Source organism: Callionymus lyra, chromosome 18 (assembly GCF_982586985.1).
Source record: "Callionymus lyra chromosome 18, fCalLyr1.hap1.1, whole genome shotgun sequence".
Taxonomy (NCBI): domain Eukaryota; kingdom Metazoa; phylum Chordata; class Actinopteri; order Syngnathiformes; family Callionymidae; genus Callionymus; species Callionymus lyra.
The window spans coordinates 16,674,884-16,692,097 of NC_141835.1; the positions used below are offsets into that span (position 1 = coordinate 16,674,884).

At 38.2% G+C, this 17,214-nt stretch overlaps 2 protein-coding genes across 2 annotated transcripts; both read left to right on the forward strand.

Annotated features, from left to right (window-relative positions):
• The first annotated feature begins 278 nt into the window (after positions 1 to 278).
• On the forward strand, positions 279 to 6,087 carry chmp3 (charged multivesicular body protein 3). Its single transcript, XM_087780218.1, has 6 exons — positions 279 to 418; positions 1,131 to 1,191; positions 1,863 to 2,042; positions 2,128 to 2,249; positions 2,723 to 2,837; positions 4,553 to 6,087. Exons 1-6 carry the CDS (start codon positions 374 to 376, stop codon positions 4,687 to 4,689), a joined length of 660 nt encoding a protein of 219 aa, XP_087636344.1. The 5' UTR covers positions 279 to 373; the 3' UTR covers positions 4,690 to 6,087.
• Positions 6,088 to 8,065: 1,978 nt separating this feature from the next.
• Positions 8,066 to 17,208, forward strand: reep1 (receptor accessory protein 1). The gene is made up of 8 exons (XM_087780124.1): positions 8,066 to 8,220; positions 10,982 to 11,054; positions 11,129 to 11,205; positions 11,436 to 11,556; positions 11,959 to 12,072; positions 13,148 to 13,295; positions 13,790 to 13,998; positions 15,665 to 17,208. Exons 1-8 carry the CDS (start codon positions 8,189 to 8,191, stop codon positions 15,737 to 15,739), a joined length of 849 nt encoding a protein of 282 aa, XP_087636250.1. The 5' UTR covers positions 8,066 to 8,188; the 3' UTR covers positions 15,740 to 17,208.
• The last annotated feature ends 6 nt before the right edge of the window (positions 17,209 to 17,214 follow it).

Below are 17,214 nucleotides of genomic sequence, written 5' to 3' on the forward strand. Positions count from 1 at the left end.
CAAAAGACTCAAAATGTTTTACTATGTTTACATAATACACACTCCTTATACCTGCCAGCAAGAGTAACAATTATTTATCACCGAAAAAAACTCAAAAAGTGACGAATTCTACAAATCAGCGACTACCACTTGTCTTTATTCAGAAACATTATACTATTAGTGTTATAATGCTTCTTTTTTTTCAATAAATCTAAAAATAGAGTTAGTTTACTCGTTCCATTACATTCAGCCCTGATATTTGTAGACAAAAAGCTCTGAACTTTGGAATCGGACGCAGCCTTCCCGACTGAACCAGGAAGTGTTTGTCAAACAAGCTACGTTAGCGTCACCAGTTAGCTTCAACATTAGCTCGTAATTCTAACAAATCAACACTATGGGACTTTTCGGAAAGTCGTCTGATAAGCCACCGAAAGAGATGGTTAGTAATTTATGTGTCATCCTTAACGTCTTTCCTTATATGTAGTTGGTGTGTGACGTTGGCTCAGTATGCTAAACATGCCCTTTAAAAACTTGGGCTTCTCCAGCGAACTTGTTTAAAAAAAAAAACATTTGTCAACCATTGTAAATAGAAACTCGAGGGGAAAGTGCGACCACGAAACCCTTGCAAAATCATTTAGACATGTATCCTGAATTCGTTTTTTAGCATGTTGTTAGCATACATGCTAACAAGCTGTCATCTGGCTACTCGATGAAAACAACCCCAAGAGGGGCGTTAAGCTTTATTCTAAATCAAAGATTTCGTGCCGTGAATTACCGTAATACATCACCGAACGTAAGTGAATGACGTTGACTGTATATCGACTTCATGTTCAACGACACATTACAGTTTGTTATTGTTTTGTTAGAAGAGAAAATGTTATATATATAGATACATTACGATAAGCATAAATAGTTTAGTAATCGCAGTATGTTTGTTCAATAATGGCTAAGGCTTTTCCAGCTAAGGTACCGATCGATCTTATGTAAAACAATTCAGAGCATAAAGCGGATATCATATATATTTAAGTAATATGTATGAAAACAAAGCGAATCAGATCAGGATCTTGTCTGTATTGGTCAAATTGCTGTGGTTGACACGGACAAACTCGATGTCTGGTTTGTAAACTTGAATACTTTCTTTGTCTTTACAGGTCACCGAATGGACACAAAAAATGAGAAAGGAGTCAAGAGTGTTAGACAAACAAATCAGAGGTGAGGCAACAGATTTATTTCTGGAACTCCTGTTGTGTTATTAGTTTTATCTTGATCTTTAAAGTATATACTTTATTGAGTATTATTCTGATTGTTTAAGCGTTTTGTGAACCTGGTCTGGAAAAGCGCTATATAAATAAAAAACACTTACTTACTTCATTACATACATGGAGTATTTTGTTCTATGAGAGTTTAAAAGTCCCGACTAGAGCTGAACTGAATTTCCCTAGTTTGTGGGTTGTTATTTGGCTCTTTAGTGTATGTTTCTGTATAATAGAGAATAAAAATGTTAATGCATCATTAGGTTTGTTACAAGCAGCCTGTCTAGAAGCATCAGTGGAGCTGTTTTTGTTTCCTTGTTCATAGAAATCTGTTGTATTTGAATTGTCCTCCCTCCCAATCCCCACTCTTATCAGCCCAAAAATGCACTGATGAGCAAGACTTTTTTTTTTTTTATTTAAGTACATGTTTAAATTTATGGGTTTTTTTTTAACGTTATTCAATTAAAATGTATAGGTTTTTGTTTTTGGACCTTTAAAGAAAAAAAATCGTTCATTAATTATTGGTATACACACAAATGTGGGGTCAAAGTATCATTTGTAAGTATAATATTGGACAAGCAAGAGGTGTGACTGGCTTAAGGTTCTTAGATTGTTGTTAAAATGTTTCAGATATCCAAAGGGAACAAGAGAAAGTCAAGCGGATGATCAAAGACGCAGCCAAAAAAGGCGACAAGGATGTTTGTGTGATTCTTGCTAAAGAGTTGGTCCAGTCCAAACGGGCCGTGACGAAGCTCTACTCCTCCAAAGCTCACATGAACTCTGTGCAGCTCAGCATGAAGAACCAGCTCGGTAAGGGAAACAAACACTAAAATGAAGTCATTATGGTTTACATGTAAATGTACAACAGCAGCTAAATTATTTGTCTGTCTATTAGGACTGCTCCGTGTGGCCGGAGCTCTGCAGAAGAGCACAGAGGTCATGAAGGCCATGCAGAGACTCATAAAAGTTCCGGAAATCCAGGCCACAATGAGGGATCTCTCCAAAGAGATGATGAAGGTCAGAATACTTGCCACAAGAAACACTAAGTGTGGCTGAGAGCCGTGAATTACACGTTATGAAGCTAAATAATTATAATTAAAAAACAGTTTAAAACATGATGAGTCAGGAGGAGTGGAGTGCACAGATATAATGGCCACAGTTTTGACATAAACTATAGTTACCAGAACACGTGGCATTAAAGTTTTAGCTGCTTTATTTTGGACGTATTTTCCTTGAATTTTTTTTTTTAAACAAAATTCATGTGTATTTAACAATAGATTCACATCAGAATCATTGATTCTCCACCTGAATCCACACAAAAATACCTGTCATGCACACCATACCACTCACACACAATTAAACCTAAATTGATACTGACGATTTGATTGTTGCGATGGATTCAAAGCACAAGTTTTCTTTTGTCAAAACCAAACAACTAAACAATTTCCATCTCTAATCAGAGGATTCTGTGATCTTCCCTCACTTTGCAGGCGGGGATCATCGAGGAAATGCTGGAGGATACGTTCGAGGGCATGGAGGACGAAGAGGAGATGGAGGAAGAGGCGGAGGAGGAGGTCGACAAGATCCTCTTCGAGATCACAGCAGGTGAGGAAACAGCCTCACCTCACTGTGTTGTCAATGATCTCTCTGTTTTGCCGGCTACTTTTGAAACGCGACACTCACCCGCACACAATGACGAGCTATCAGGTGTCAGTGCTGAGCTGAACTGCCTTCATTTTTCATCCACCGCTCACCGTCCTGTGAGACTCTACCACCAGAACTGGTCCAATTCTCTGGAGATCTAAAACCCTGTGATTTAAGGTTAAACCCTTAACCCTTAACCAGTCACAGCTGTCGTCTCTCATACAGCAGCAGAGTTCTTTGTTGTTTTTACAAACATTTCAATACCTTACACATTTTCCAAAACTCTTCACACAGTTTGCACAACATCTGCGTGTTTGTTCTAAACAATTTAATCATTGTTTATTAGTTTAACACAAACTGCATAGAGTGGAAACATTTATAACATATTTAAATCCTTACAAACAAGCTCCACCAAGACCAAAACGATTGACTTTAACTCACACATTTACAAATGCTTTCACACAGTAGGTCGGAATAGATAACATGATCTTCTTCATGTAATCAATTAATTAAAGTTGAAGTGAGCAGCAGGTAACTTTATAGATTAGATTTCCACTTGTTTTTTCTCACTTTTCATTGGAGAGCAGCTGATATGAGTTCTGTAAATAAATCAAATAAGGCTATTTTTTTCTGGAAATGTAAGTTGTTTTTTTCGACTGTATTTCTTTGTGAATTTACTCATTGTGAATGACAAAAATACAGTATTTTCTGCACAAATTAAGCCTTTGCAAACATTCCACTACAGTTTAGACTTGTCCGTTTCCATAAATTAATTTGTGCTCTAGGCATCTCAGACTGTCTGTCTGTCTCTGTTCTGTTATTTTCTATGTTATCTTATTTAATTATTTTATTCTGTACTGACACCACCAAAAAAGCCTACGTTGGGTTTTCAACACTGGCAATAAAAGTTTCTGATTCTGATAAAGAAATGATGTATACATCTAGACCTACTGCTTTCGAAGAAACAACCTGAAATAGCTCAAGTTCAAAAGAAACTGCAAAATAAGTAGGTTGAAAATGAGAGCATGACGTTAGCGGATTAGTTAGTTGTCGGTTTGTTTGTGAGTTGGCAGTTTTGGAAACGTGTCAGAAGTACTGGTTATTGTGTTCAGACGTTTAAAAAAAAAAACTCAATTTCATTTTTCCGAAGAAGCTTAATAGTTTTGTACTTTTAACTCTACTGCCATCTTGTGTTCAAAAAACATAATTGCACCCTACAGAAAATCTTTCTTTTTTTTTTTACACGTTTTCAGTGTTTTAATTTATAGTATTTACAGCTTCTTCTCTGATAATCCACTTTTACAGCTTCATCGCTCTCTGACCACACCTTAATATCCATCATCATCATCATCATCTTCTTCATCTCTGACATTCTTGCTCTGTCCTTGTCTCGTCTCCCCATGTGTCCAAACATCTGTCCTCCCTAACATTGTTTCCAAACTTTTCCAGATGTGATCATTTCTCATTTTCTATTCACCAAGTTCTAACTTTCTTCGTCCACTCTATTTTAATCATCCCGTAGGATCCTCCTCATAACATTCCTCACATGAGACTCCACAGCTGCTCTGAGTCTTGTGGTCAGGGTGTGGATTTGTGTCTCACCAGGGTTGTTTATTTCTGCAATAACACAAACCGATCCGTCAGTTTCAAGCCTCTGCTCGTGTCCGTCCTGACAGGTGCTCTCGGCAAAGCGCCCAGCAAAGTCACAGACGCTCTTCCAGAGATGCCGAGCGGAGCCACGGCGGCGTCGGACGAGGAGTCCGAGGAGGACATCGAGGAGATGCAGTCCAGATTGGCGGCACTGAGGAGCTAAAGGTGAACCTGGGCTGACTCGGGTTCACTCGCTCCTCTGAAGAGACTCTTTGTGGTGCAGGTTGTACCGAGCCGTCTGTCTGACTCATGGATCACATCTCATGTAATTGCTTCTGGGCTTTAGTTTATATCGACTCGGTCTGGGGAGACGTGCTGTGCACTCACCTGAGGACGACTGGATACTGTTTCTCCTGCACTGTCATGATACTTGTCTTCGTGCTAAGAACCAGAACACACTTAAATCAAGTGAACCCCAAGGATTCTCTCAGAGTAACAAGTCACTTTTATTAAATCAGACTCTACTAATGTCGACATTCATGAATCAAACTTGCTTCACTTGAACCTTGACCAGTTAGAGCTAAATTAGTAATAGATTTGAAGTATTTCCTCAGAAAGTAACTGATTTTGGAAAATGTAACTGGTTAACCTGGTGATTTGACAATAACTGGGGAAAAAATAAATATTCAAAAATGTAGATTAAAAAAATAAATAAATTCATTATCATGTAATTTGAATTTTAATAAGAAGCAAAAAAGGAATCACCAGCAACTGAAAATAAAATGAATGCTCTTATTGTACTTTAATATGGAAAATATTATCACGTCTTTTGTGATCAAACCAAAGAGTTCAGAATAAAAGAATGGCTTTTCTTTTTCAAGGAAAGCAAATTCATAAACGAGGCAGAATTAAACTGACGAGAGAAAAAATGTAATCAAATTCAAGCTTCGCATTATTTTATATTTTTGAAAAATATTATTTTTCAATCAGAAATATGGATTGAACATAATGTTTTTCGATTTTATAATTGAAAAGAAAATGTCAGCAAGTTATATTCATTACAAATGTATTTTTATTTGGAAAATAATCCAAAATAACTTGTAATTGTTGTTGTTAATGTTGATATCCAGCTATTTCACATTATCTTGTCAATCAAATTACATTTATGATCACAACCAAAAGTACCAAACAAAAATCAACCTTGAGTCAAACTTGTCTTCCTCAGGTGACGGCGCCTCACTTCTGTTGCCTCGAGATTTATTCATTTTTTCTGGACTCGCCAAAAGAGGCGAGTCTAAGATCCAAAGTAAAGTTGAGGGAGTGTAAATAATGTATGAAAGAGAACCTGCTGTGCCTCTGGTGCCTCGACACAACCACACATTGTTGGAATTAAAGAGTCGCAGTGAATTCTTCTCTCTGTCTGTTCAGCCGCTTACACACCCGTCCTCCTTCACCTGCACGCCACCTTTACTTCTTGCTTGTTCTTCACGTCACGTTTTTGTCCGAGCAGTAGACGTCCGTGTGGAGGGAACACTGGAGAGCACTGGAGCGTTGTCGTCTGTGTCGTGTGTATTTTTCTATGTAAAACGGGGGAGTCGGGAAATAAACTTTTAAGAAGAAACATGAGGCTTCTGAGGTGACTTTTAAACTTTGATTTTCAGCTTGTGTCTTTAAGGAATTTATTCAAGTCGTAATAATTAATGAGTGTTAAAATTAAATCATTTAATATACATGGAAATTATATAAAATATTACATTTCATGAATATTCAATAGAATAGAAAAAATGAAATTATATACATTTACTGTGATATATATGGAAATATATTGTGATTAATTACAAATAAACCTTGTTACAAACTAATTTAACTAAATCTATATTTTACAAGAATGAATTCAGCCTTGTTATAGGTTAAAATCAAGAACATTTAAGTAAAAATAAATATAAAAACTTAAAAGAATTAATTGAGACAAACAGTTAACCGAGGGAACATCAAACTAAGAATTTACATCACATTTTTATAAAGTATATTAAAATGATATGTCTTTATTAGTTTAAAATGTTAAACATCTTATACAGATTAAATATATAAAAATGTGAATTATACATAATTTAAAATCTATATGATAAAGTCAGTCACATTTATTGACTTTAGCACTTTTGAGAAAAGTTACACACTGTAAAACCTCTTTCACCAAGAAAATCCGGTTTCTATTCTGTGTAAGATAAACTCTGTTTTTAACAGTCCAACAATGAGTTTTTTTGTGTGTCAGTTCCCGCTTTAATGCACAAAAGAAAACCTGCAGAAGCTTGTGTGTCACTGTTCTCTTAGTAGAACACTGACAGCACCAAGGTGGTCTCATGACGCTGCTGCTGCTGCTGCTCTCAGGTTTAAAGGTCAGAAGTAAAACTCTTTGCAGCCAAGAAATCTTGAACAGCGTCGAGTCACTGCGTGGACCTTCGAACGAACTTTATGACTTCTGTGCCGTCAGTGCTACTTGTACAGGAGCCGGCGCGATAGTGAGGTGTGTTTATGAACATACAGCTTCTTATTTGACCTCTTACCTGTCCAACAAAACAGATCAGCAGACATTTGAAGGAAATACATTTTCAATTGTCAAGAATAATTTTCACAAAATAATTCCATTCCTCTTGGACCTTCCTTCCTGCAGACTCCTCAACTGTCACATATACACAATACATTTTCCTAAGCCGGAGTGAAGACGTTGCCATAGCAATCTTTGGAACAAGATCTTTTACAATCTTTTACGGTGAGACCAAAGAAAAGAAGGTTAGTAAATATATGCTCTTCTTTATATGCTACTCTTATCAATTTAAAATTAAAACTTATTAACGTGACACAATAGTTTGACTTTAGGTCAAGATTGTTGGTTAAATATGTGGTGTTTCTGACGATTAACTTCAAAGTCGACTTAAATGACTTCCTGCAACTTCAGAACTTTATTCAAGTTCAAGTTATTTTATTTGTCAAACATACATGTATGCAAGACATTTATGTAAGTGAAACCATAGCAACGTTGGTTTATGTCAGGTCAATTGACTTTATTGGTGAATAAAGGACAAAAAGAAAATCATCAGTTGAGTAACTTCCACTATTATTTCTTTGATGGTTCTTTATTTAAATTTAATTTTCACATAAATATTGTCAGTTTGGCTGACTTTCAAAAAAGAAGGTGAAATGATTCCTCACACTGCTATATTTTACCTATAAATATGTATCCATTGGTTTCAGTTCTATACTGGCTTTTCACTTTGGGTTGGAAAAAAAGTTTAAATAAAATTAAAATAAAACTAGTTCTGCTATGCTAGTATAAAGTACATTTAGCTCAGAACTTGCTGCTCAGTTTTTTCTTTTAAAGTGTCGATTTAACTTTAACCAAAAAATGTAAGAAAATAATAAATTAAATTATATGATGCTAGCGACGTAATGCTAACTATTAGCATATGAGTATTTATTTTCTGTTATTTTATTTAACGTGTGTTTTATACAATTGGATCAGCAGATATTGAAATATAAGGATATATTAACAGATTATTTTTAGCGCACTTAAAAATAAAAACGCCATTTAATCGCCAGCTCAACAGCGCCATCTCCCGGCGGCAGCGGGACTCGTCCGTGTTTACCCCGCATCATGTTGGTGTGACTCTCTCGGAGGAAACTCCTCCCCGCAGACAGCGCGTCCCGTCTGCCTGTCCGGCGCAATGGTCTCCTGGATCATCTCAAGACTTGTGGTGTAAGTCCATTTTTTTATTAATATTTCACTCATGACGCCCTTTGGTCAAATGATAGACTCACCCGTGGTGCGTTCACGGGTCTCCGGCTGGTCACGTCCGCTGGTGCCGCAAGACGTCCAGGGGAGATTAAAAAAAAAAAAGCGCTCATAATATGTGACGTTTAAGGTCGTTGATCGAGCTTTTAAATGGAGTCGCTTGGGTGTTATTTATTGACAGGAACAGCAGTAGATGAAGCAGTGGCGTTAGACACAGCGCTGCTGCAAGGCCTGTGTATTTATAAGAGCCACAGTCTTTGTGTGCATTTCTTTTAAATGTCATTACACACCCCGGGTGACGTCACTGTTACGGACCGGGATTATTGTCATCCTTTTGGAGTCTTTTCACCTCTACGTGTCATCGGGAGTGTTGTGTGTCAGAAAACAATGGGATGGGTCAGCAAGGCTCAGGTTACAATAATTCAAGGAAAAAAAAAAAAATCTTCCCAAACACGTTCTTGAAATCAACAGTAAACATTCTTTGTTGATTCGAGACTTAAAGACAGACAAAGACGGCGAGAGAGAGTCTTATTAAATATACATGACATAACCGTGTTAGTCTGAGGATCAGTCTTGACCCGAGACTATTCAGTCACTCCGGGTCTAAAGTGGTGCTGCAACATGATGTGGGTCAGCAACATGATCATGTTCACTGGCAGCTGTTGCTGGACTGAGGTCCTGGACACAGGTGTCCCCGCAACGCAAATAGAAGCCCCGAGAAAACCTGCAGGTTAATTTTATCTTGCCCCGGAGTCTTGTCACCTGCAGGGGGTGTTAGTCCAAATGTGACGAGTCATCACTCCAGAAACCAGCTGTCCGGGTCTGAGCAACACTTTGGAAAGCCTTGGCTCAAGTTTATTCTTTAACACAGTCTGCTTATCATTTTCTCCCAGAGGTGTTCCTCAGAGATCAATGATTGGCCCTATCTCTTAGTGCATGTTAGCTCATGACTCTGCAAATATCCAGTACAGTAAGTCTGTATTTGTAATTTTAAATACGGTCATGAACAATATGTAATGAGAATATATTGATATTTAGAATATAGAAATGTCTGTTTATAGTAAAACAAATATAACGATTAATGACACGTCCGGGGAACAATATTAGATGTTATCTTGTGGTGTTCTGCATTTTGGTTACTTTTGTTTTTATTAATACATCCTTAGACATATTGAGATAATTATCTTCTAATAATATTTCATGTTAAGCAATCCTGAAAAGTAATAGTTCCTGGTGTCTCTCAAGGTTTAGTGTTAGGTCCAATAAAATTCTCTCCAGGTGTTGATCCTTTTAGTTGTTTTTTTAAACTTTTTTCCATCTATCCATCCATCCATCCATCCATCCATCCATCCATCCATCCATCCATCTATCCATCCATCCATCCATCCATTCATTCATTCATTCATTCATTCATTCATCCATCCATCCATCCATCTATTTTGCATTATTATGCATTATTATGATTATTATATATATTATTATATTGAAAATATACTTTATAAATGAACATGAACATATTGAACGTGAACAATTCAAATAAGTTCTAAATCAATAATAGCAACAAAAAAAATGATTGTCAAGCCTTTAATTTGTAGAATATATCGATGTTGTCAGGCAAACGTTGGTTGGTCCATCTGTAAATGAAAAAGGTTATCGAGTTAAGGGCCAAACAAGAGTCAACAACGTGTCTGTTTGCACAAGAGCTGAGAGTGTTTCCACCCGACTTTATCTCCATACGTTTCCTGCTTTAAGACGGTGCGTGTGCAGAAGAAGGTCTCGTGTCCAACGACAACTGAAGGAAATCTTTGGGCTTTAACTCGTGACTCATGCGACCGAGCCCAGAGATCCCGCTGGAAAACATTTGGATGAAGATTTCTGGCAATAATCAAACATGTGTTTCTCCACTTGTGTCACGTCAAGACTTTCCTTAATAACTTGTTCTATTGATTATTACTCTCTGAAATGTGTTTTGCTTTCAAAAAAGATCATATTCCTTCGGACGTTAAATTAGCCTGTGATTCACGTCAAGATGATTTTCTTTTTTCTATAATGACTGTAATTCTGACATTAAACCAAGTCTGATGGTTGGGGACCCGTGATTTAAAGTTATTTTTCCCAAATAAAAAGTAAAAAATTACATTTTAAATAAAAGATCTATTTTTAACGTTAAAATATTAGATTTGTTTTTGAGTTGCATTGCAGACTTTCAACCACACATTTTTACTATTTTGCAAAGATTAAAAATAAGCTTTTTCTTTTCAAACGTTTTTATTTTATTTTATTTTTTAATGTATTCATTTATAAAATGCCCTGGTTCCCTTTTGTATGTACTAATACGTTCGTAATTATAAAACTATAATGTATTATAGTTATGATATTATTTTTACTATAATGACTATAATTCTGATGTTAAAAACTGGTCTGTGGGCAAAAGGTTCAGGGGACCCTGATCAATATTACTTTTAGTTACTTCTAATTAAATTGAATAAGGAGTAAATATATGTGTGTATTCTTCATCTTATTCAGCTTTAAAAAATGATCAAATATTGGATTGAATTGCATTAGAATTTTCTGACTTTATAGTTTTGGGTAAATAACTATTTGTTTGCATTCATGTATTTATATTAATATAAAACTATAATACAGCTAAATCTTCTTGTCTTCTTGCAGTGTTTTTCTGTTTTCTCATTTAATTGTAATGCAATATGTTCCTCAAATGTTCCAGGCTGGTGTTCGGTACTCTCTATCCCGCCTACTCGTCATACAAAGCTGTGAAGTCGAAAGACGTGAGAGAATACGTGAGTACGACCTTTTTGTCGCCCGGAGCTCAGCCTGTGGTTCACCTTCTAACGGTCGTCTCTCGTCTTTCCAGGTGAAATGGATGATGTACTGGATCATATTTGCTTTATTCACGACGGTGGAGGTGTTCACGGACATGTTTCTGTGCTGGTGAGTCGTCACGGTTACGCACAAACACTCACATACTTCCTCGGTCAACATCCACAGGGCCCGGTTTAATATTTAAGATCTGTTTAATCGTAAACCACCAGACTCCCGGACAAATAATAAACGAGTTAAACAAAAACAACGCTGGTGAAAATGGCCTCAAGTGAACACAAACACCAGCAACAGTTTCAATAATAAGATGAGATTCTTCAAGTATCAACCTCTGCCTCCAGGATTCCCTTCTACTACGAGCTGAAGATCGCTTTCCTGGTGTGGCTGCTGTCGCCGTACACGAAAGGCTCCAGCGTTCTCTACAGGAAGTTCGTCCACCCCACGCTGTCCTCTAAAGAGAAGGTGAGAGACCTTCCTTCCTTCTGTCCTTCCTTCTTTCCCCCAGATGTTGGAGTGAAAACATTTTCTCTGTAAGTTAATTACTCAGCTCTTTTTTTGGGACTAAATTAAATTAGTCTTAGGAACAAGAGTTGTTTTGTGTTGAGCTGTTTACTCACGGGAATGTTCACATGAGGACAACGAGACATGTTTGATGGACTAATTAAGAGACTATTTTGAGCTGTTGATTGCTTTAAATAACCAAAGATGGTGAAAATTTAATTTTCCACACTTTTTTCCACAAAAAAACTCCAGTTTTCGCCCATTTAAGTCCAGTTTTCACCAAAATAAAATCAGTAAAACAACCCTGAGGTTCAACGACGAGGAGGACAAGTGTGTAGTTGACACGTTTGTGTTGTCGTGCAGGACATCGACGACTACATCCTGCAGGCCAAAGACAAGAGCTACGACACTCTGGTGCACTACGGCAGGAAAGGTCTGAACGTGGCGGCCACCGCTGCAGTGATGGCAGCAACAAAGGTACTGCAGACTCACAACTTTTACTTTTGTTCTGACCTGCTGGAGCAGAAAGTGTTTGTGTGTGTGTGTGTGTGTGTGTGTGTGTGTGTTTATGTCTAAGTGTGTTGGTTTAAATGGTTGTTTTTATGTTTATGTCTATGCGTGTCTTCATGGTATTTATGTATGTTTGTGTTTTTATGTATTTGTGTGTGGATGCATGTGTTTATGTCTATGTACTGTATGTGTTTATGTGCTGGTGTGTGTGTTTGTGTGCATATGTTTTTGTGTGTTTATGTCTTTGTGGTTGTACCTGCCTGTGTGTGTGTTTGTGTTGATGTATGTTTTTTTATATTTAAGTGTGTTCATGTCTATATTTGTGTTAATGTATCTTTGTTTGAGTGATTATGGATTTGTGTGTATGTGCCCATGTGTTTGCGTATTTGTATGTTTGTGTGTATGTAAGGTAAGGTAAAACTTTATTGATCCCTCAGGAGGTCTCCTTCGGGAAGCTGTTTTTTTTCCAATAGCCAATACATACAGCAATTTTTTATAAAAAAAATAATAAAATAAAATCAAAATAAAATAAGAACAAGGACATAAAGAGAAAGAACAAGATGACACAATCTAAGTCTAAAGATAAAGACAAAGAACATCGATCAAAGAAAAACAACAAAGACAAGGATACAAAGACTAACTAATTGTATGTGTTTGCGTATTTGTATGTTTGTGTGTATGTGCCTGTTTGTTTTGCGTATTTCTGTGTTTGTGTGTATGTGCCTATGTGTTTGCGTATTTGTGTGTATGTGCCTGCTTGTGGTTGCGTATTTCTGTTTTTGTGTGTCTTTGCATGTGTTTTGTGTTTTTGTGCCTGTTTGTGAAATTCTTTTTTTTTTTTTTTAATATTTCTCTTGCATTTCTAAATATTTTCCCAAAAACCTGGACGTTTTTTTGCTTAAAGTTAATGTTTTCACCATTAATTTTCCTACATTTATTTCATCATTTCATTCTGTGTTTAATGAACTTGTGATCAAATAAAAAGACATTTATATGATTTAGTGGCTGAAGTGTCTCTGAGCTCTTCACCTCGATGTCTCAGGGTCAGGGGGTTCTGTCGGACCGGCTGAGGAGCTTCAGCATGCAGGATCTGTCCTCGTGCCAGGACTTGACAGACGGCGGCGCCGAGGCCGATCCGGCGGCGCCCAGGCAGCACCGGAGCAGACCCATGACGCGCAGCAAGTCCGAAGGTGAGTGTTGTGAGCCGCACCAGAACCACATCGTGACCCGTGACTCGGGTCTTTCCTGCTCCTCTAAGCCCTCTTATATTGAACTTCCTGAGTCGCCCCTCGGAATCAGTCCTGGCTTCCTGATCGGGGGAAGGAAAAGTCCTACGAACAGAGCTCGCATCAGACCCGCGGGGCATTTAGCTCATGTGAATGTTTATTTCTGTTCATCATCCAGACGAGGATTCAAATGAGGAAACTTTATTGACACACTGTTTGTTTCACGTGAACAGAACAGGCTTGTTTGTTCAGAGACATCCTGGTTTACCTGCGGCTAGGGAAGGTGACGTGTCGTGAGCGGGAGAATGAAAGAAGGTTGTGACATGAGAGGGAAGGAAGCATCTCTGCGTCTAATTGGTTCGGTCTTATCACAACTCTGCGGTCTAGAGTTGATGGTGCGATTCCTCAACCCCCTGGAGCTGAAGCAGCAGCTGCTCTGACAGTTTCTCCTCGTGCAGGATACGACTCTGACATGACTGAGTATGAGATGTTGGGTCTGGACCAGGGGGACTCCAGAGAGTCCCCGCGGAAGATCCCCGCTCCCTCTGAGAACTCGCCCCCCTCTCCCGAGCCCTACGATGACCCGCAGGAGGGCGAGGAGCAGAGGGAGGTGCAGGTGGCGTCCAGCTCGCCACAGCTCCGGCTGATGAAGAGAAAAGCTCCGGAGGTAACCGGGCCGACCCGGTCCAGCTGCTGCCCCGAGAGTTCCGGTCCGCCGATTGGCTGTTTGTGGCTGCTGTGAAGTTGCATCATCGCGGCCCAGCGGAGACGGTTTCTGCTCGGCTGACGTTTGCTGTTTGAGTGGAAATGTGGCATGAAAGAGTTCGATGACGCACGTGGTGGTGATTCACAACGATCCAATAACTAATGTTTCATATTTAACTCCAGTCATTATCGTGTGTTCCAGAAAAATGTATTAAAAAAATGTTTTTTTTATGAATATTTTACTAAAAAATGCTTTTATATTAAACATTTAATTTATTTTTCGAAAATAATTTAGTCAGGATTAAAATCAATTATTAAAAAAAACATTTTGAATCTTAATTTCTGTATGAATTTATATTTTGTAATGAGAAATAAATAACATATTCTGATTTAATAAGGAGAAAATCCTTAATTTAAATAAATACAAAAAAAATCTAAAAATGGTATTCACAAACATTAAGATTAAACTGATATAAAAAGTTAAGAGATTATAAAGATAATCTTCTCACAGTGTTGGTATTTGTTGAGGAAGTGTATTCGGACCTCTCTGGTTCTGTGCCGGGACCGTCAATGTGGGATTGTTCCGGAACTCTGACTGATGACTTCGCAGCCACAGAGACTCTTTGTTGAGGGAAACTTTATTATCAGTGAATCGTAAACCGTCGCCCCGAGTGACTCCTTAAGAGTCTTGTCGCTTTTATTTTTAGTCGTGCGAAACCTTCCTGCAGCTGTTGATCCCTCCTGGACCAGAGTCGTGATCCAGGCACAAAGTGTCCTGACAACAAACAAAGAAGTGTTTTCTCAAATGAAATATCTCTAAAATAACAACAGATACAATGATTGTGTAACAATCACATTTATCCATCAGATGTATTATCTATCTTGAATTCCTGTTTATTATCCCTTGTGTTATCTCTGGGTCACCACTGCATATGTATTTATTGAAGCCAGGGGTCATTCACCTTGACCCAGAGACAACACAAGGGATACCAAAAACACATTTTATTTTCGGGCATCCGGGTCACCTTGATCCAGAGACGACACAAGGGATACCACAAACACATTTGTTTTCGGGCCTATGGGTTAATAATAAAATAATAATAATAAAGGGTTAATAACTATGAAATAGGACTAGCAATCGTCTCCAGGAATGTAAAAAAAAGAGGATATTAGTTCTGCAAATTCCTTTTAGATGCACACATCACAATTGTGAGAGTAAAAATCATATTTAATTAAAGTAAAATGCTCATTTGTTTGGGGTTTGAAACGAGGAAAACTGAAAACAGAATTCAACAGAATATTTTTGTCATTGTTGCTCAAATACTGAGAAATATTTAACAACAATTCTGAAAATAATCTGCCTTTCATTTAAAAAAAAAAAAGTTTTAAATAACATTTAACATCCTAATAAGCAAAACATAATTTGAATCTTTCAAACATGGAATAATAATATTAATATTAATCATATTAATGCTTCACTTGCTTTGCTAATTTGCTAATCCTCTGTTTTAAAAGGATTAAAAATCAACAAGCTAACAAGGTCGACCTCAATCTGACTGCATTTTCTAATCTGACATCTGAAGATCTGTCGCCTTCTGAACTGACCCCGAGTCTTCCTCTCATCCCAGCAGCCTCCTAACCGGCTCCTGAGGCCCCTCACCAGATCCAGGAGCGCCTTTTCCTCCAGCAGTGAAGCCATGTGACACTGTTTACCGCCGCGTCTGCTGCGAGATGTAAACGAAAAAACACTGGAAGGCCGAAAAGAACGCTAGGTGGCCGCAGCAGCTTTGGGACGATACCAAAGTGACCTATAGTAGTAACCCCATGCACCCCCCCCCCCCACACACACACACACCTCTGCATCTCTGGACGTGTGGCGTCACATTCTTGTCGACGTACAGTGTTTGTTTCACGATTCTTCCTGAATGCCTTCAACGTTTTTAGTTCGTCATCCTCGCACCTCTGATGACGCCTTAACGACACTCGTGTTCTTGCACTAAACTGTAAATACGCTACGACGACTGCCCTTCTCAACATTATCGCTTCTTCGCTCAACCGTGTTTACCGACGTTTAGTTCATCCACTGTAACGTCTGGTGGTTGCGCCATCTACAGGTGTGGAAGGAGCCAGCAGCCGCTGAATTCAAAAGACACACTTAACGATTTCATTAGATTCAACAGCGTATTGTCGAGTATGTTCACAAGTGAGGGGGACCATTCAGACTAGTGGGGAGTTCTGGTACTGCACTTAAAAATAAGCTGGACAAGATGTGTTTTGGGATGAAATGGCTCCTTCATTAGCAGCTTCTAGCGCAACACAAAGCTAACGCAGTCACACAAGAAGTTAGGATCGATGGTCCGACAAAGAAATCTGGAAAGACAATTTTCCATTTCATTAGCCAAAGCAGCTTTTTCGTTGACGCGCTAGCATCTCGTGTTTAACATGCTACTGCTAAGTGATGCAGTTTGATTCAGGATAGTGTTAGCATCCATAATATGGCGGGTTTCAACTGAGCTGTACATTTTGATCATTAGCGATTGCATTGACGCCGAGGGTCAAAAAGACAGGAAGTAGAAACACTAATTGAAGCTCAGTCATCCGTCATAGACTTGGAGGAGATCCTCATTTTCTGACTCTGGAGTCATTTCATCCCGTTTCTTGACAGCGACTAACTACTGCAGAAGTTTGTTCAGAACAAAGTATATCAGTCTAAACTAAGTGTCAACTTCACCTGTTTTTTTTTTTTTTATTGTGGCGCAAAATAAAATGTTTATTTAAAAAAAATGTGTCACTTATAAACTACACAATCTCACATATGTTCTTCTCAGGTACAGCTGTCGTGTTTACACTCTGGTATCAGTCACACGTGTGTGTGTGTGTGTCAGCAGTAGTTGTGCTCGTGGAAGTGTCGGTACAGTTGGTGTTCATCCACTAGTATTCAGAGAAGTGTTCATCATTGCATGACTTCTGTTGATTTATCAAAAAGATTTTTTAAGACTCTGCAAACACACACTTAATCCTACAAGCGTCTGTAGTTCTGGCGGGCCAGAGCGCCTAAAATCACTTAAGAAGGTTTTTCTTTTAGTGGGTGAAAAAAATCACTTTGGTCAAATATGCTTTTCACTGTGCGCTTTAAACATTTCTGTCATCAATAAACGACTTGAACTCTGAACTCTTG